The 21,017-nt window shown below is 36.1% G+C and overlaps 1 protein-coding gene and 3 long non-coding RNA genes across 4 annotated transcripts; 1 reads left to right on the top strand and 3 right to left on the bottom strand.

The window, feature by feature from the left end:
* Positions 1-1,786: 1,786 nt before the first annotated feature.
* On the bottom strand, positions 1,787-8,248 carry LOC127938835 (uncharacterized). Its single transcript, XR_008148815.1, has 3 exons — positions 8,142-8,248; positions 2,070-2,273; positions 1,787-1,928 (listed from the first exon to the last, which is right to left on the bottom strand). It is a non-coding gene; the product is annotated as an uncharacterized LOC127938835 (long non-coding RNA).
* Positions 3,192-4,645, bottom strand: LOC127938837 (uncharacterized). Its single transcript, XR_008148817.1, has 3 exons — positions 4,595-4,645; positions 4,397-4,466; positions 3,192-3,692 (listed from the first exon to the last, which is right to left on the bottom strand). It is a non-coding gene; the product is annotated as an uncharacterized LOC127938837 (long non-coding RNA).
* LOC127938836 (uncharacterized) lies at positions 4,728-5,986 on the bottom strand. The gene is made up of 3 exons (XR_008148816.1): positions 5,745-5,986; positions 5,049-5,300; positions 4,728-4,822 (listed from the first exon to the last, which is right to left on the bottom strand). It is a non-coding gene; the product is annotated as an uncharacterized LOC127938836 (long non-coding RNA).
* Positions 8,249-14,664: 6,416 nt separating the features above from the next.
* Positions 14,665-20,104, top strand: LOC127938004 (uncharacterized). Its single transcript, XM_052534361.1, has 4 exons — positions 14,665-14,829; positions 16,362-16,717; positions 17,166-17,359; positions 19,085-20,104. Exons 2-4 carry the CDS (start codon positions 16,384-16,386, stop codon positions 19,184-19,186), a joined length of 630 nt encoding a protein of 209 aa, XP_052390321.1. The 5' UTR covers positions 14,665-14,829; positions 16,362-16,383; the 3' UTR covers positions 19,187-20,104.
* Positions 20,105-21,017: the final 913 nt, after the last annotated feature.

The raw sequence follows: 21,017 nt of genomic DNA, 5'->3' as shown, positions 1-21,017 counted from the left end.
GGGTTTGAAACTTCATGAAAAACTATAGTCGGAGTTGTTTTTACTGATTACTGCAATTCGGAAAAACAAATAAATTATTTGTGAAATAACTTAGAATCTTGCATACTTTCTTCCAAACAATTAGGGATGTGACTGACCATTTTTACCACAGTGGAAAGGGACAATTCACTGACTAGGTTGCACACGCAACTCACAAGCAATCATGACCACAGAAACTTCGTGATCAATGCAATATTCATTAATAAAATAGCTTGGATAGCATACTGAAAAACTAAAAAGCAACAATGTATCTGTTTTTGATTTAACTAAACTTGCAGCTTGATTATTGAAGAGACACTTCACAAACATTATTCACACATGCAGTTTCTCACTTTCTCTCTCTTGATAATTTAAATAAAAATGCTATTCGTTCAAGCTACATCATTTCTGTATCTGATTTAAAGCATGCAGAATGCTAGATCTAAAGGCCGGTTAATAAAAAAAAATGCATCAGTAATTTTTTGCCTCCACGTCTTTCATTTAAATTGTGCAAATGTTTTTGTGAGAAACTGAGCAGCCCTCTCTCAATTTTAACATCTTTGTATTTCTCCTGATATTACAAAACAACTGTCAATAAGAGTAAAACATTCTTCAATAGAACATTATTCTACTAGAGCAAGACATTTTTATTTAGTTTTGTTATCACATTCACAGAGCTAAATGCAATCAAGTGATCGTGGCTGTCAATTCTTTAAAATGATGGCATCTCAAATATCTGCTCATCACAATGAAGGTCATACAGTTTAGAACTCAAGTCCAGATCATTTTCTGAACTCCCCCCACCCCCCAGCTCAAGCCCCACCCCCACCAACACAAAGACGTAACAAATCAAAACTTACATTGTCCAGACAGAAGAGAAACTTGATGTTTTCTCTGAATAAAGATGGTAAGATTAGCAGTGCTTCATTTTTATCCAGATCTGCAATATCTGTTTACACAAAAACAACAAAACAAAACAGGTTATTGTTACACATTATATTTTAGCTGTGATGGTTGTCTAGGTTTACATTCACAGTGTTTTTGGAAACCCTGTAAATTTGAACAAATAACAACATCTAAATAATAACATTATTATTTTGCTTATTTTTTTATTCAATTATTAATATATAAAGACTGAAATATTACTGTAATTACTTAGTCAAATAAAATATTTATATAATTTTTTTACATTCACTTTCAAACATTAATCATTTATTAGTATGTGAGCAGAGCAGCATCCAAAATCAAAGTGTACTTCTGCTGAGATTCTGAAGTATGCTTACAATGGACACTTTACTACTCCATGAATACACAGGAGAGGATTTATGAATGGCAGTGAAGCAATGCAAGTGAGGTTGTAAAAAATAAAAAATAAATTAAATGCAAAATGTCTCAGTTCACATTACTTTAATCTCCGAACTCCGTGTGCAAGTGTTTTGTTTGCATGTATGTCATTGCAGCAGCACATTAAACTTTAATTGTAATTAAACTGACTGGAACTATCCGTGAATCAAATTATTTTAATGCACACCTTTTAGCCAATCAGAATCAAATATTCAGACAAACCATGGTATAAATAGATTTATTAGAGTAACCATTCAACAAACCAAGCAACTAATGGTTGTGTTAAGGAAAAAAAGAACACTTTTTGTGTTTGTGTCAATTTGCTGAAGTAAACAGTAGTGTTCCTGTAGCTCAATTGGTAGAGCATTGTGCTATCAAGCCCAAGGTTGGGGATTCGATTCCCCGGGAACACATGATAGGTAAAAAATTGATAGCCTGAATGCACTGTTAGTCACGTCTGCTAAATGCATAAATTTAACCTAATTTAAACTGTTCAGAACTTGAAGAGCAGTCTCTAGATTAAGATGAAGGTCCTTCCCAAACCGCATCTTCACTTCATGCAGCAGCTACCAAAAAAAGAAAGAAAGAAAAAAGAAAGAAAAAGTCATAAAAACAATTTAGAATTTTTTATTCATGCAAAAAAAAATTGATACTAATAAAACTAAATACTAAACTCAAAGGAAACAACACTAAAAACAAATACTCACAAGTTGTGGAACCCGAAGAAATGGGAACATGTCCATGACCTCTCATATTGATTTTGTCATTAAATCAACTCTTTTAAAAAGAGCGCATCTCATTCGATTTTTGATATGTTGGTGTAGTCAAGTTGTCTTTTACATCGTTCTGTATTTAATGTGCTCCTGAAAACTTAATTGATCTTCTAAAATATTTTCCAGGTTTAATATAATCTGAAAAAGTAGAAAATAACAAAATTCCTATTGTATATCTACAATCTCCTAGCATTACTGGTCAATAACCAAGCAATTTTAAGACATTTTAGTGAAGAAGGATAAAACAGAGAAACTTCCTGGGACTGGGTGGAAACCAGATTATCAGTACACAGGAGTACTGGAAAGTTTGCAGTCTTGCATCTTTTTGTTTGCTGAAATGAGCTAAAGACAGTTCATATAAGGAAAAATATTTAGAAGTAACATAGCACAAATAACTGGAAATCACCCCCCCCCCCCCCCCCCCCCCAAAAATACATTCTGTCATCATTTACACTCTAAAAACTGCTGGGTTGAAAACAACCCAATTTGGGTTATTTTGACAACCCATCGCTGGGTCAAAAAGGGACGAACCCAGCGCTGGGTTATTTTAACCCAACCTTTTTTATGGTTTAAAATGACTATATTGCAGGGTTTCAAAAACCAGAGCGGGTGTTTTTTATCACTGTATTTCAGAAGGAAAACTACTGTATTTAGAAAATGTTCGATATAATTTCGCATGTGCTTGATAAGGCAGCGTTTGTGAGCTCAGCACCGCTCTGCAGCCGTTACCGGAGAAACCTACCTCTCCCGCTCTTAGCGCCTCCTGCTGGCAGAAAATAAACTCGCAGAGTGCAGCCATGTGGGGAAACAATGCATTTCTACGTTAAAATTAACCCAAATTGAGCTAGGCATTAAACCTACAAATGTTGTTCATTTTAAATACCATTTTACACACAAATAATAATTATCAAAAGGAAAATATTTATTAAAAACAAGAGAAAAGTCAAAAAGTAACATGTTAGAAGAAATGCAGAAAAGGATGGCATTAACAGCTACAGAGTTCATAAATAAAGCATTGAACATTTGATGAATATAACTTAAGATCAAATTGGACTTTGTTCAATTGTATATTTTGTATGAAAATATACGAAAACACTTATACAATAAATTTACAATTAGTTAGGTTCTTTACCAACTATTCTGGCATGACAGTACACAAATAAATCACAACATTAACTCTGATATTATAACATTTAACAGACGTGTGTGTGAGTGTGTGTAAGAATGTGAGCAGGTGTATGAATGAAAGAGTGTAAACTCTTCAACTAAACAACACAGAAAAAGCATTTAACATTTTTTTTTTTTTTACAAATTATACACTTACAGTTTGTTTCATAGTCCATGAATACAGATCATGCATCACGGTCAATTTTCATAATCTCTTTAGCATAACTGATGTAGTCATGAAGAAGCCCCATCAGCACAGCATGTGACATCTTCTACATCATCCAGGGCAGCGTCCTTCTTTAAAACCACCGCTGCATCAGTTTAGGCAAAAGAAGATTCTCCTCTCTGACCAGCATAAATCCCAGTCACCACCTGCTCTTCATCAGTGGCCTAAGAGAAACACATTTGAAAAAATTAAACATTTAATTAAACTATCCATTTTCAGGTAGAGGTGTATTCACATCCGTAAGGATAGGTAAATAATCGGTTTTAAAGTTTCAACACTTTGTGAGGTTGTTTAATGTCTCAGTCCACCACAGCGCTCCAGGAGGCTATAATGGCAGCACTAGTGTGAGGACATGCGATATTGTTTGAATTATATATTGCTTTCAGAAAGCTTCTTTACTGAAACATTAAAACAGACATGACATTCACATACCTCACAATATTCATGTACATGGAGGGCTGCTCTTCAAACCGTTAGTTCACCAAATAATTAAAATGTTCATAATTTACTCTCCCCATGTTTTTCCAGACTCATACAAACTCATTTTTTGGAAAACATATGAATATATTTAATATATTCTCTTTTTGTGTCCTCCATTGCTGGTCTGGGAGACCAGTATTTTATTTTGAACATACATGTTTGCTATCATATAATTTAAGATGTATTCATATATAAATATCAGAATTTACTTCTACAATAACTCTATATTTATGAAGCTTGAAAATACTGATTATCTAAACTATAAATGGATTAACAAATATTATGAGAAAACTAAAAATATATTAATTTATGTTGTAAAGACAGACAAAAGTCTTATAGGTTTGGAATGACTTGAGGGCAAGTAAATGATTTTTTGTGTGAACTTTACCTTTAAGAGCGAAGACCAAGAATGATGACTCTCCAAATCAGACAAGACAACTCCAAAGTTGGTTTGAGTTCTGCAATAAAAAACACAGACATCAATGGTCTTAATGAAATGAGCACGTAATCACACTGTTGTTGCATCAAACTGTGAAGTAAACTGGCAGGAGACAACAGAAACATTTATTTTCTAAAAATAACTTACATAAAATCTCAAAGGAATGATGCTCTCCCATGTCTCTTGCTTTTAACATCTACAAAAACAAAAAGCAAACATTATTTTACTCTTAGTAAAACACAACAACAACTGATAACATGAAATTATGAAGTTTACTTGCCTTAAACGATCTTTCCCTCTCTTCAGAAGAAGCTGAGAAAACCACCTCCTCACACAAGCAGACTTGTGTGTCCTTAACTCCAGTTAGTTTGAGTTCTGCAAAGAGGGACATCAATGGTTTCAATAAAATATTAACATATACATACATATATATACATATATGTATATACACAGACAGACAGACAGACAGACAGACAGATATATATATATATATATATATATATATAATCACACTGTTTTTGCATCAAAATGTGAAGTTAACAGGCAGGACACAACAGAAACATTAATTTTCTAAAAAAAAAGTAATAATAACTTAATTTACATCAGTCTTAAAAGAATGAAGTTATCTTGTCTCTGGATTTCAACATCTTAAAAAAAACCCATTATTTTAGTCTTGGTAAAAATAAAGATAACTTGATGTTATTCTGAAGTTTACTCTCCTTAAACCGTCTGTCCTTCTCTTCAGAAGAACACCTCCTCCTCATCCTCACACAGGTCTGTGACTCCTCACACAAACAGCTTCTGTGTCTTTAACTCTCAGCGCGAGGACAATGAAGACAGGAGCTGGACAAGTCTGAAATATTACATGTAAAACATACTTTTAACAGTTACCACTTCAATAGCCTCAAAATAATTATGCTAGTCTTTACTACACAATGCCGTTTCCTTTAGGAGACAAACATACATTCAGTTTAACCACGAAAAAAAAGACAAATTCACATGAGCGTAACCGTGACCATAACCGTCTGTTAACGCCTCAAAAAGTACAGATAATGTAAAATCTTATGTAAATATGACAAAATACATTCACAGACGTTATATTAAAAGTACATCCTCCGTTCAGTACCGTTACATGAGGCAGTTAAGACCTCCGTGTCTGAGGCGAAAACCGCGTCCGTTTTTTTTTTTTTTTATATAACGTTAAGCTCCTTTGTTTCTGCCTTTCAAAAAACCTTCCGCCTTTCATACAACCGGGTAAACAATAAAAGAAAACTTTACATTTTGAATATTTACTTACCATAGTCTTTCACTCGCTTCTCGCTTCTATCACGCTGAGAAAATGGCGGCTGCTCGCACTGGAGACGTACGATTTTGACGTGACGTGCGTGCTCTCCTTCACGTCCGCGTCCTCAACCCAGACCCGCTGGGTTAAAAAAGAGACTTATTTTCAACCCAAACTTGGGTTAAAACATCCCAAAGTCCTATCCAACGGCCTCAACCCAGCAGTTGGGTTGAAAAAACAACCCAGCGTTTTTTAGAGTGTACTTGTTTACCTTTGTTGTTCCGAACCCCCATGACTTTTATTCATGGATGTCAAGAATAATAAAAAACTTGATTTGGCCGTATCTCATACTGCTGGATTGTATGGCTGTTCTGTTCTGTTCTGGCTGTTCTTCATTACCATCTTAGAGCACTATCTGCAGTTAAAAACTAAGCTTAGGATCAGAAAACACAAAATGTAACAGTTTGCAACAAGCACAACAAAACTTACCGATGTAAGGCAACTTGTGACACTGTCATGGTTCAGGCTCTTTCGTGTTTTAGTGTAAATCCGCTGTAGAAACATTGACAAATTAATGGGTTTAAAGCTTATAAAAAGTAAATAACTTTTATCATTTGAGTCAGTTCGCGAATCATTTGAGTCAGTTTCTCTGAATGATTCGCGAACCCGCTACGAACTCCCGAACTGATTCAAATGATTCGCGAGCCCGCTCCGAACTGACTCAAATGATTCGCGAACCCCCTTTGAACTCCCGAACTGACTCAAATGATTCGCGAACCTGCTTCGAACTCTCGAACTGATTCAAACGATCCGCGAAGCCGTTCCGAACTCCCGAACTGATTCAAATGATTCGCGAACCCCAGGGGCAGATTCTAGAAAAATATTGATGGGTTGGCGAGAAGGGGGCTGGAATTTTTGAAGGGTGGCAACATATGGCAGACATATATATATATATTGAAATTTAGTCACAGTTATCACAGTTTGATGATAAATATATGTGCACACTACAAAAGGCACAGGCTGCCATTTACAAACGTAATCTCATGCAATCAATGTCTTGCATTTGAAACAGTTCATATAAGGAATATGTGACCATACAATGTGATCTCACTTAATAGGAGATAAAAGTGTGATAGAAGTAAGGGGCCTTATCACAGGAAATGCATTAAGGTTAAGACACAGGTGATGAGGGGCAGATTTGTGAGAGGGGAAAAATTTTTTTTTTGACTGACTGTATATAAAATAAGAAAAGAAAAAAAAAACAACAACACTGCTTTATATACACCATTTACACCAGTGTCACATTTTAAACTTTGTTTCTCACTAATGCATACAGTATGCATCGACATGTAATTAAGAGCATTATAAAAGGTTCAGTGTTATCAATATGTCAATTTATTATAAGAAACACAAGATTTTAACAGCCAATGACATTTCCAGCTGGGGAGACTCAACTGATTTTCTACTGTTTAGTGTTAATCATCATCTAACTCAACCAGTCAAGAGCTACATTTAGCCTAAGATGTTATATAACAATATAGCTGACAATAATAAAAATAAATAAATAACCATTATAGGCACAAATACAAATGTACTTTTAGAAATTGTTTTTGAAAAATGTGGTGTTATTGTTTTGGCAAGTTTAAATTAAAACATATATGGAAATCTGTTTGATATTACTTTAAAATAACATTTTAGGAGATCTTTTTTTAAAGTATATTTTACTGTGCAATTTCTTACATAATTTGAGTTAGACCGAGCTTTTATTTTGGTGGGTTGTAGACAGAGTTTCTGTGTTTAGTAATAAACTATCATTATTATTAGCTATTAGGCCTACTTGAAGTATATACTCTACTGTGCAATACTAGGCTATATTTGTTTTTTTATATTTGTATTTAAATTTCTTCAAGTTATACCGAGATTTTTTTTTTTGACAGGTTGTCTTAAAGACATTGCAGTTTGTGTCCATACAATACGAATGAATGACCATAGTTTTATCAAATTAAATGGTGAAATCCTCTCATAGCTCGCTGGCGTGTAGCCTACCATCATGTGTCAATATAGTGAAGAGCTATAAATGTACAGCCCTACTTTTGATTTATTCGTTCAAAAATGGCAGAATTATCTGACTTTCTGCTTTATACTGCAAGTTCTATTTGTGACTAAATTCTGCGATTCAATTCGTGTCGCTTTGGAAACACAGACGGGGTGAATTTATGAACGAAAGTGTGAAAGTTCTGACACAAAACGAAGTGAGTAACGTATCACATAGTAGACGACACCACTGTAACATTATTTAGCGAAATAACGTCCTTCAACCTGATATTTATCATCTTTAACTCAACATTACAACTATGCTAGCACTGTGCTTTCATTATAGCTTCATTTCTTGATAGACAATCAGTTTTTTACCTCTTTCCTCCTGTGTCTCTTCATGACTCATGTTTCCTTTCGCTTTGCGCGCACTCATAAAGTTTTCCAAACAAATGTAAAATATAGTCTCTTGCGCTCTGTCGTCCTCTCCTCTCTGGGACATGGGAGATTCGTGCTCGTAACTTTTAATTTGTTGCTGTCAACTGGGGTGGCAAGGCTTTCTTTTAGGGTGACATTTGCCACCCCATGCCACCCCAGTAGATCCGCCCCTGGCGAACCCGCTACGAACTCCCGAAACTGATTCAAATGATTCGCGATCCCGTTCCGAACTCCCGAACTGACTCAAATGATTCGCGATCCCCAAACTGATTCAAATGATTCGCCAACCTGCTCCAAACTCCCAAACTGATAAGCGATCCCGAGTTGGGAGTTCAAATGGAGCGTGAATAATTTGAATCAGTTCGGGAGCTTGGAGCGGGATCGGGAATCATTTGAGTCAGTTTGAGGATCGCGAATCATTTGAGTCATTTCGGGAGTTCGGAGCGGGATCGTGAATCATTTGAGTAATTTCGGGAGTTCGGAGCGTGATTCATTTGAATCTGTTTCAGAGTGCGGAGCGGGATCGCGAATCATTTGAGTCAGTTCCGGAGTTCAATGCGGGTTCGCGAATCATTTGAGTCAATTTGGGAGTCCGGAGCGGGATCGCGGATCATTTGAATCAGTTCGGGAGTTCGGAGCGGGATCGTGAATCATTTGAGTAATTTCGGGAGTTCGGAGCGTGATTCATTTGAATCTGTTTCAGAGTGCGGAGCGGGATCGCGAATCATTTGAGTCAGTTCCGGAGTTCAATGCGGGTTCGCGAATCATTTGAGTCAATTTGGGAGTCCGGAGCGGGATCGCGGATCATTTGAATCAGTTCGGGAGTTCGGAGCGGGATCGCGAATCATTTGAGTCAGTTTGGGAGTTCGGAGCGGAATCGCGGATCATTTGAATCAGTTCGAGATTTCGGAGCGGGTTCGCGAATCATTTGAGTCACTTCGGGAGTTCGTAGCGGGGTTCGCGAATCATTTGAGTCAGTTTGGGGATCGCGGATCATTTTAATCAGTTTGAGAGTTCGGAATGGGTCTTTCATGTCATTATAGAACCTTTTTAGCATAAGAGGTTCTTTGAAGTTGAGTAAAGAAAGAACCATATAGAACCCCAATAAACCCTTTTTTCTAAGAGTGTATGGTATGCCACACACTGCACTTTAACTCTAGCACGGTTCAATACTGGACTATGTACACACTGCACCTAATACAATAATCTATCTGCTACCACTAGCTACCATCCAGTTAGCAATTCACATTATATATATATATATATATATATATATATATATATATATATATATATATATATATATATATATATATATGTATGTATATATATATATATATATATATATATATATATATAATGTGAATTGCTAACTGATATGTCTAATTGTAGACTGTATATACTGAGTATATGTTTGTGTATATGGCACACTGTCTTCTGCATACTTTTGTAAGTATGTCTACTATATGTACATTGTTTCTGCACTTTCAAGAGCATGCTCTCAAGAATTTCACTCACCAAGACACATGTGCTGTGGTGAAGTGACAATAAAAGTGATCACACAAAATCTGATCTCTACAAATCTGTTTCAAGCCACATTCATATGTGGTCTGATATTCAAATGCCATTTCTGGAAATCTCAGGAGTTTCAGTCTGACCACTCAGATTTGATTTTACATGGTTTTTTTGCCTGTCAACATAAAGTAAAAATGTAGTCAGACATTGTTTGTAGAAAACATGCTTAATGTCTTTGTAGAAACAACTTAGTGTTGTTCAGTAGCGTAACAACTTTATCATGCACCTGCTGCAACATACTACTGAGTCTGTCCCCCTCTACATAACTGATTTAACAGTACTAATGAATGTAGTGAATAATAATTGCACTGATGCATTTGACATTATTGAATAACATTATAGGCTATATAATGTGCATTTGATAATGTGCATAATGTGCATTTGATATTGCTTCATAGTCAGACTGAAATCCCTGCAGGAATAAACATTTGGTCTAGTTTTATTAGGCTGCTGAAGGAGTTGGGCATCAGAGGACAGGAAATTTAAAAATTAAATTAAATGTAATTTAAATTAAAAAATTTAAATGTATGCATTTAGCAGACGCTTTTATCCAAAGCGACTTACAGTGCATTCAGGCTATCAGTTTTTACCTATCATGTGTTCCCGGGGAATCAAACCCCCGACCTTAGCAAGCAAGCTAGCGCAATGCTCTACCAGTTGAGCTAGAGGAACACTTTTACTACAAATACCATTGTTAAATAATGGTAAGTGTAGCAAAACCATGGTTTAACCATAGTATCCATGTCTCATTAATATTATGTATATTGAAATATATTTTGGAATAAACTTTAGGAAAGTCTTGGTGTACATGGTTGTTTTTCATAAAGAGATGAAGGTAAGAGGTGACGGTATCACCAGTAGAGGACGCCATAACATTTCTTTCTAAAACTGTGAAGTCAATTACTACCCTGAAAGACATTGCTGTTTTTTCACGTAAGGAAATAAAGTTTAAATTGAGATCTGACCTCAACCAGATTTTTTAGTATTTAAATATGAATAGAATGCCCAGTGCTGGCAAAATATGTTCAGACGGATTAAAGTCATTTCAGGACACACATAAATGGTGTTTTGCATTTGTATAGGGACACCTACTGTATGACACAGCTGACAACAAAACTGCTTATCTCACACTTCACACCTCAGGAATGTGTGCTGCTTTCACTTCTATTTTTAGAGCTCAGTTGAGTTTGTGGTGATATGGTGGTGGGACATCTGTTCTTTCAATGAACTCAAACATGCATGCAGGTGGCTCATCACAGGAGGCCCCGAGGGACCCTATTGGATGCCAGGCTGCAGTTTGCTGACATCACCTGTCACCATCTTCCCTTTGGGCTTCCACTGAGGTTGGAGCAGTCTGATCCAGAACACCTGTTATTGACATCATCTCTGGGATTTCCAATAGTGATTCATACACACACACGTACATATCTATATGTTTGTGTACAGAAGCTTGATTTTTTTAAATACTTTGGCTACTTTACCAACTGTTTGCAGCTATGAGTAAGAGTTGCTGTAAGTGGTATACTCCTAGCTGCGTTAAACACATTTTACATTAGTTTTACTTTTAAAAGTGCAGTTTCCTTATATATTGGCAATTTGAGTAAATATAGGCACTCAACTTTATTTTGCCATTGTGACTAACAGTTAAACGAATGTAATGCAGCCTTTTGTAAAGTAATTCAATTAGCTTGAAAAAAGAGGCTAAACTGATTATATTTATCAAGATCATTGAGATGGATAATTTCTTTGTTCCTTCTGAATTAAATTTGACAATTAATTTTTAAATCTTTGACTTTTAAATTGTAAAAGTTACGAGGAACATGAGTCTAACGTTGTCACAGTATTTTTAACAGTACAAACCTCATAATAATAAAGGAAAGTAGATGTAAAGTAATAAATAATAATAATATCTCAAAATTTGTAGCACAAGGAGTGATTTCCTAGTCTAGTAAGGGTTAAAACAGTGCTTAGAATCAGTAGGCTAAAACTTTTTCTCTATCTCAAATCATCTTGAAATTGAAAAAATGCATCAAATTGAATAATCTGAATATGATTACAATAACATAATTTTGAGGTACTCTCTGTGGTGGATGTGTAGATGTCTTTTACAGGCATCCTACACATCTAAACAGTAAGCTTTCCTAATACTGTGGTTAGAGGTGAAAAAGCCAAAGATTGTCTTACAACTGTTTCCATTTAAATCAAAGATTTGACTAAATATCTGTAGACATAAGACTTAGACATAAACCACTGGGGCTTATAAATTAAAAGTAATCAAATTATCTTTAAAAAAAAAACTATTTAAAGTTTATATTTATCTAGATTGAGGCTGATCATTTCCCAGTTCCTCTGGATTCAGATTTGACATGAATCTGTCTTCCCTCAAGCATGATGTCATGCAATCTTGCAGCCATGATGTCACTTCTGATTTGTCTTTGGCTGTGTTCATTGAGCTGCAGCCGCTCGTCTGGGGACTCATTCTTCTTGCTAGGTGAATCAAACACTGCTCAACATGCATCTAAAGTTTAAGCACCACAGAATGACAAGTAAACAGTTTGGGAAAACAAGGGAACAGCAAGACCACAAATATGACATGTGAATTCTAAAATTCAAGTTGTAATATCTTCAGTTTAACAGTTTCTTCTGTAAATATTAACAACCAAACGAACAAAAGCTTAATGTCAATTTGTAAGAGACTGTGATCAGGAGCTGCACAGATCTTAGCAATGAATATCAGGAAATACTGTTACAGTACGTGTGTAAACAAGCATTAAGAAATCGCGTACTGTGATATTGCTCCAGCAACATTTTGAGTCATTTTACTCCCAGATATGGCAAGTGTGATACGTGTGTTAATGTAGGCCTGTTTGTCATACACAATACTTCTTGCTAAGAGCAGAACGGCAGCAACAACATCATGTTTGGCTAGCATTTGGATGACTGACAGAAACCTAACCACACCCTGTTTTAGCAATTGTGGTTTGTTACTAGGAGTCCACGTTGCTGCTCGACCAATCAGCATGAAGAGAAGTTGACCTTCTGCTGTGGGTGTATCCCTTCAGGGCAGCCGCTAAAACATATGAATGACTGGGAGATCGTCATGAGCAGCCAATGAGGATGCAGAGCTGCTCTGACCAATCATAGTTGCTTTCTGTTCTGCCAGACAGTTACCAAGTCACTGTTACTGTCTAAGTAAGCTGCGGCCACCTGCCATTGGTCGAAAGTGCTGAAATCTCAGCACCTGATTGGCTGAATAAACCCACGCCGTTGCTAGGGAGCTGCACCAATCGTAGTGAGGCCGAAGTCAGCTGTTTGGTTTCTAGGCAGGATTTACTCACAGAGATGTTTTGGCGGGAGAGCGGGGAGGAAGGAGGGGGTGCTGTAGAGTGAAGTGGAGCATGTGATGTGTTTATGTGTGTATGTGTTTAGCTCTTCCTCTTGCAGGATCTTTCTGATGCAACATGCAGTTGTGAGGGAGGCGTCTCCTGGGCCTCTTGTGATTTTATATTTTTTTTAACGGGTCTTTACTATGAAACAAGAACCAATGATGTAGCTGTTGTCACGGAGGCAGCGCCAGCATTTGTTTTGCCTCGCTCTCATCTCTCGTTCCTCCCCATCCAAAATTACCTTAGAAACAGAGTCACTTTGAGTCTATTTCAATCCTCTTCCTCTAGTCAGTGATTTGTCTGTACCTCGTCCTCATCTGAAACCATCCGAACATTTTAGCAAACTGAAATCCCTGCCAGCAATGTGTTGGCCTGTACTGACTAGTTAGTATGCAGGCTGTAAACAATCTATTACAAAACAACACATCAATCAACACATTCTGTTGTAGAGTTAACTAGCACAGTCTTTCATATCTAAATTGGCCATTGCAATCTCGCGGTTGAGAAGCATGGTAACAGTGTGCACAGGAATGCTGAGCCCTGACAGAAAGGATGATGTCATCGCAAGCCAGTGAGAACAGGAAGATTTAGGTGACTCACTTCCCATTTACAAAAGTGCACTTGAACTGAGGCTCAAGCTGAAAACACGCATGCACACAAATGTGAAAAAAGCAAATGTGTACAAATGGTTCATAACAGTCACATAAATTCCTCTGTCCAAAAATGTTAACCAAGGGAAAAAGAAAAACTTGAACAGATGTCAAAGACAGTATATTTGTCCATTACAAAACCATAAAAACAAAACAAGGTTTCCTGTGGATATTTAAGGATATGGACTACCAAAATTAATTTAAATTTCAAAACAAATATTCTTCATATTCAGAGAATTTTCATTTTTGGTGGGCTAATGGTTAGGTGTGTGTAATTAATAGTGCACAAAAAAGTGAAAATTAAGCACACTGTTGCATGTGTCTTTCTTTCTTCCATAAAAACAAAAGCTTAATATATTTATCTCTCTCTGTAACTCTCTATATATTTACACAATGCTTCCAGAAGTATGCAAACTGCCATCTTTCATCTTCCAATTTTCAGGAACATATCATGTTGTGACTTAATATAATTGAAAAGATCTACAAATAATTCTGAAAATCAATAATGAAATCTATAATAAAAATAATAATGAAAAAACTTGCAAATTGTACAGTTGGAAAACGTTATGTCAGAAATTACATAATTACTTTTGCTAGCTAATTAATGCTGTCCATAGAAGTGTGCCTTTCACTCATTTTGATTAGTTTAAAGCACTTTTTAAAGTTGTTCAACAAAAGCGTTTATTTTAAATAACGTAGGCACTAATCTCAACAGTCTGAACCTACTGAACTTCTGAAATACACCGCTGGTACTCAAAAACAGACTTGACAGGTTCAACACAAACCCTAAACAAAAGGACACCTCCCACTCGAGTAATTACCATAACATGCGACGTCACTGTGGGCGTGGCTTTCTGCGAGCTCGTGTCCAATGCGAACAAGTTGAGCGGAGGGCGCAGAATGAAAGCGGAGCGACTTCGTGATAGTAAATACAAGCAGAGTGAAGACAGAGTAAAAGAGCGCTGACACAACAAGCGGAATAAAAACAGCACTGACACACACATTCAAGCACTGGCGGTGAGTGTCTCTCGTTTCTGTGTATTATTTGCTGCAGTTTCATCATGTATTTTGTGACTTCTTTAAGCTCCTACAGTTTTAGAACTGAGATGATTCTGTTTTTGTCCTTAAAAACACTAAGTTTCAGTGATTTGGTCTATGAAAGAGAGTGACAAAAATGTTCAATTACAGAATAAAGAGCATAAGACTGAAATACCCCCAACATGATATTCTGATTTGCACATCTGAAAGTAATAAACTGAAATATCAAAAACTGTCAATCACATTATTCACATTTTTATGCATTCGTTTATACTATGGTATTACTTGGTCGTAAATGCTTTATTTTGTTTTGTTTTGAATTCCCTGCTGAAAAAAAAAGCCTAAAATGATTTGCTCAATAATAAGAGTGGTTGGTCTACAATAGTCTTTCAGCCTGGTCAAGCTGGTTTTCTGTTTGCCCCATGAAACTAAAACCAGCCAACAGACCTGGGTACCCAAGCTGGTAGACCATCTCAGACCAACAAACCATCTTGGGCTGGTTTTTCAGCGGAGATTAAGAGTGTAATTCTCATTAATAATCATCTGTCCATATGATAATCTCTCTATTAATAGAATTATAATTTTTAAATGAGTATTTGTTCTGATGACTACAGCAGTCATGCTAACAAATTCAGCAAAACAAATGTCTCAAAACTCATCATGCAATCTCTCAATTTGACTAATTTTATTGCAGCTGCCATGTATTATATTAATCTATTCTCCTTGAAAGCATCTGTACTAATCTGTATTGTAACTCAGATCAGATCAGGTGATCAGATTATTCATGAACATTTCATAAACGGATTTTTTTGTTATGATGGTGCAGATATGATTGTTTTCTGGGAAATGGTGGTAGACCGAACCCTTGAGTGCAGGCCTGAAACTTCCCCTCATTTGTATGAGGCTCCTTTGAAATGTTTGTGCACAGACTAAGTCATCTCACTGCTGCACTTTGATGCCAGAAGTTGCATTTTATGAGCTGATCTACTGTCAGATCTTAATTATTCATTGATAAACCAAATAGAACCAAAACCCATCTAGCCCAAAACCCTCAGCCATGGTTATTTGTTTTTGTGAATGTGGGTGAAATCTCTATGAGATTCAGCGCGCTTGAATTAGGTCAAGTGTTCCTAAACTACACAGATGTGAACTGGAGAGTTGCAGAGAACATGCTATACTTGTGCATAATTTGGGATAGAAAAATAAATAAGTTTATCAACTTTTCAAAAAACATTAAGCTTAAGTTGTTTTTGTCCAAAATTGTGCATGCAATCAAATGATCTGGCATTTGGCAATAGGTACCCAATAAATAAAGAAATAATAAGTTCAAATCTTTGATTTTGTTTACTTTATAGCACATTAAGAATTTCTCCATTGTGCTTGTGCTTAATGTCCTGAAGCAAAACAACTGCATTACAAGGCTTCATGTCATATTATGTAATACAGAACGAATGAACAGCATGTGAATTCTCATACAGTTGCACAGAGTGACAGTCTGTGGTATATTTCAGGGCGGTTTTGCTGACTCCGCCGATGGATGATGAGGATGAACAGCTTCCTCACTGCTGTGAAACACCGCTAAGAAACAATAGCTCAGAGAACAGAGACGGGAGAGGTGGAGAGGTGGGACAAACAGCTAACAGACACGAACGCTTTAAAGACAGATCAACACAGACTGCCAGCTCTGTGCTGAATTCAGCGAGAGACAGAGCTATGGCACCATTCCAGGGTTTAGAGAGAGATGCATCATCTCCCTGCAGAGCTGTGAATGCCAGGACTGCATTTGGGGCTAACTGTGGAGCCAGGGGCCTTGCGTCACTTACTATAGCCCCTGGGGCCCCAGAAGGGCCTAGAGCACTTTTCCATGGTAGGGAAACACAATATGCATCATATAGTCATATATGCACACCTGGAATTGATGCTTCTAATTTGTTTTTTTTTTTACATTTCTGAATATATGTATTCAATAAAATATTATATAAAATAGATAAATATATGATACATTTTATCTATCTATCTATCTATCTATCTATCTATCTATATATATATTACTGCAAAAATAAAACAAAATGTTTTTTAAATCTATCTATCTATCTATCTATAAATAATGAAATAAATTATGAATATCATTTTCTTTTTCAGAGGTATTTTTGCCCTGAACATAAAAAAAGTGTTCAAACTTAAAGTGCAAAATGAATTAAGTTAATGATTTTCTTTTAATTTAACCCCTAAATATGTTTCATATTAAAATAACATATAAATAGTAATGGTTATTATACAATATAAAAATATCAATTTTGTTTTTTTTTCTGAAGGAAATGCTGGATTTCGTGCACACTTCCCTGCATTGTTTGAACCCATCTTGGATGGCACACAAAACGCAGAAGAGGACGAAGGGAGACCAGAAGAAAAGGAAGATGAACGGGACATTGGAATTAGTGTGGAGATTCAGATTGGACGTAAACTGCGTGAAATGGGGGATCAGTTTCAGCAGGATCATCTTCAGCTGGTAAGAGTGATTTCGGATGAGAAAAGTTTGTTTCTTTACCTCATGGCCGATTTGAATCAAACAGGTTAAACAGCACCACAAGTCCATGGCTTTCTTTGCAGTGGTTTCTGTCACGATGTGCAATGACATCATCGTCTGTTATTTCTATGCTGCATATGCAAATGCTCAGTGGGAGAGATGACATCATTATTGGTTTAGCCATCCTGTTTACTTAAGTTCTCTTAGATGTTATCAGGTCTACACCAATAACTTTACAGTAAATGATGGAAAGTTGAATCACTAGTTGATGTTTATATAACAACTTAATGTATAAAACATAGTCCTATAACAAGTCCTTTTTTTTTTTTTTTTTACTTTTAGAACTATTTATAAAACTACAGTCTGCATGACTATTGAAAACATTATTATTTGGTTTTAATTAAGGTTTGTGGTCAAGTCACATTAGTTTAAAGTGTTTCTGAGGGGCGGGGGTTAATAGCAATGATATGGCAGAGTATACTAATTTTGAAAAGTGCCATTTTTCATGTAAATTTGGTTATTGTAGAATTTATATTAAGTTATGTATTTTGTTGTTTTTAAATGGAAAAACAGCAGATGAAAACCACATGATCTGCTTAAACAAAGTGATAGTTTTAGTTTTGATAGAGGTAAACATTTTGCACATGTGAGTTATTTACATTTATTCATGACTTTTAATGCTTACTTGTATAAGAGATGAGGGATACATTTAGATTGATCAAGGTCTTCAGTAAATGCCAGTTGAATTTAGTGTCTACCCAGGCCGGCTAGTTTGGTGTGAACTCAGAAAGAGGATGTGAAGTGTGTTTATACTGCAGGCTAAATTTAGACTCTGACTCAAGGTCCACGTCAGCAGGCATGTGACCACAATCTCAAAAGTAGGCTAATGTAACACCTTTAGTAACACTCTGTATGTTGCTGAGCCGCAACAACCGAGATGGTTTAATGAACTTGCAGATTGTAGATTTTATAAACCGTGAAATGTGTGGAAATCAGCCGCCATGAGCCCAGATACGATCAAAAACTGAAACTTCATATTCTCACAGATCAAACGGACTTAATAATTTTAATTAAAAAACGTAAAAGATGACAGGCCAACTAGGAATAAATGGGTTAGGATCATTTAAATTGGTTAATCATAATTGCGGTTTGTTAATTCTTTTAAATCCAGCATGCCTTCAGTAAGAGCGGCAGCTTATGCAACACACTGCAATAGCAAAGAACTACAACACACGCCCACATCACAGCTGGCCTGACTGCTGATTGGCCGCTTTAACTGTCAATCAATGAGATTTAGAGGAAAGGGGAGGAGTTTGAAGTGAAGCTTGGGACCAGAGCGCCATCTAACGGCAGATACATGCCATTTTGACTCCGTTTACTTTCTTAATAGATGCTCCTAGTCTTACTGAGCATGATTTATTTAAAATAACTTTACATTTCCACACGGGGAAACTGTATTTTCTTTTTTATTAAGTCATGATTGGCATTTTAGAATAACAACGGAAGTAATGAAACCTTCTAAAACACTTTCCTCTTAAAAGCATCACATTATGGAAGTAAAATGGGTTGTGAATGCCTATTGGATGACGTGGACTTAACAAACTTAAATAAATTATTATATTAATGCCTCTCTTTGCTAATAAAATATCTTCTTTAACCTGCGTTAACATTTTTCATCTGATTATTTTTGGTTTATTTTTTGTGCAGTTCACTCAAAGGGGCCAGATGGGTTTGTTCCAGCTAGTGACGACGCTCTACAACTTCCTTTTCCCTCGTGAAACACCCCAAAATGCAAGAGCCCAGAGATGAGAGGCCATGGCACACCCGTTCAAGATCCAAATGACTTTCTAGTTCCAAATGAGATCTGGATTTACACGGCTCAAAAAGAAGGCTGCCGCCGGTCGGAGACTTTTCTCCTTTTTCTGAAGAAGCCATTCTCAAAATGGAGGGTTGGAGAAAATTTTCTGCAGGTTGCATATAACTATGAATATATTAATATTCTGCCTTGTTTCCCCAACACGTTCACATTTGAGTGGATCTTAGCGCCTTAATAAAACCATCAGAAGAAGAAAGAACTGCTTTAATTGGCAACAAGCTGTGAGAGAACTCGAGGTCAACAGCATTTGTGCTGACTTTATTTAATGCACCTACTGAACTCTGATGCATCCCAGAATGGCTTATGCTCGATTCACTGAGTTGAAGGACAGAACGGACGTGACGCAACACAAGCCAGAGGCCATTATATATTGCTTCTTAAAGGACCAACACAGTACTGAAAAAAATATTGGTCAAATGCATAAAAACAACTCGAACATCTGGTTTTAATACCTGTATAACAACAAGCCATTTCTTAGAACAAGGAGACAAATATTAATTTTGTGATTTTAAAAGGGTCATGTTTTCTCATTAAGGGAGAATGCACCATAAAATTATTAAATTTACAACAATTTTACCCTTCTGAAGTATTAGTTTGCCTTAATGAATTCTGTTCTGCTGTCATATATCAATGGGATTACACCATGACAAGATTGCTCAAGTATTACTTTAGATATCAGTGTTTAAAGCGTCTTTTTAGTAACTGGTGACATTCAAAAATTAAAATGTGCTCAAAGAGCAATACACCAAATCATATTTTACAGTAGAACTCAAGCGATAGATGCAATCAATAATATCTATCTACAAGTTATCATATAAGAACCTATTAAAGTTCTAAGTGTTGTATTGGTATGTAGATGTCAATCAATTTATTATAAAGAGGTTTATATTACTGTACATGTCTTGAGAGGGAAAGTGTCCTCTGGATAGTTTAAATATGCTTTAATTTAAGGGGCAGTTACCCCAGAAATTAATATTATATAACTTTTACTCAACATCATTACATTCCGAACATTCTTGTATTATTTTCTTTCATCCATGCTAAAAAGGTTTTGGTTATCTTCACGGTAGCGCCATGTTTAATTTTGGCGGGAATTGAAGCATTTCCCGCGATTGAGGGATAGAACGTAGTCACGAAACAAAGACAACAACTATACATTTAGAAAATTACATTGATGTAGGACTTTTTAAATAGCGAAATACATTTCATCTTAAAAAAAACCTGTCCATCCATCACAGACTCGTTTTCATTCGCGCTATATTTCTAAATGGCTCTTTCCAGGTTTTAAACGTTGACGGAATTATTATTAGCATTATTATTTTGTGTGAACTGCCCCTTTAAGAATGAGGACTATAATGGGGCATCACGTGACTGGCTAATGATCTGGCGCTGATATGAATATTTAATAGTTTGTATATGATACGCGATAAAGCGGTGTAATTTATTTTCCACATATATATTTGTAAACTCATACTGTAAATAGAAATCAATATAAATATGATATTACTAATTTATCTAAAATAGATATTGTTCCATGCTTCTTTGTGGTACAATCTACTGAGGTGCCTGTACTTTTGCTTGTGCATTATCGATAGTTTATAACATAATGTCGTCGGTAACGTTATAGTGTTGGAGACTATGAAGACGGTGTGAATATAATACAGACTGTCAGAGTCCCTAAAATCCACATCATTCCTTTGCAATTAACGTCATTCCAATTTCAGACCATTTCCTCAAGACTTTCCACGGAGGATATTTTCCAGT

The sequence above is a fragment of the Carassius gibelio genome, chromosome A20 (assembly GCF_023724105.1).
Source record: "Carassius gibelio isolate Cgi1373 ecotype wild population from Czech Republic chromosome A20, carGib1.2-hapl.c, whole genome shotgun sequence".
Taxonomy (NCBI): Eukaryota; Metazoa; Chordata; class Actinopteri; order Cypriniformes; family Cyprinidae; genus Carassius; species Carassius gibelio.
This window is presented reverse-complemented; position numbering and strand designations above follow the sequence as displayed.

Excerpts from the sequence above, each read along its gene's own strand:
- LOC127938004 (XM_052534361.1), top strand. The coding sequence starts at position 16,384 with ATGGATGATGAGGATGAACAGCTTCCTCACTGCTGTGAAACACCGCTA. Across the intron at positions 16,718-17,165 it reads GCCTAGAGCACTTTTCCATG|GAAATGCTGGATTTCGTGCA; the intron begins GTAGGGAAACAC and ends TTTTTTCTGAAG. Across the intron at positions 17,360-19,084 it reads AGCAGGATCATCTTCAGCTG|TTCACTCAAAGGGGCCAGAT; the intron begins GTAAGAGTGATT and ends TTTTTTGTGCAG.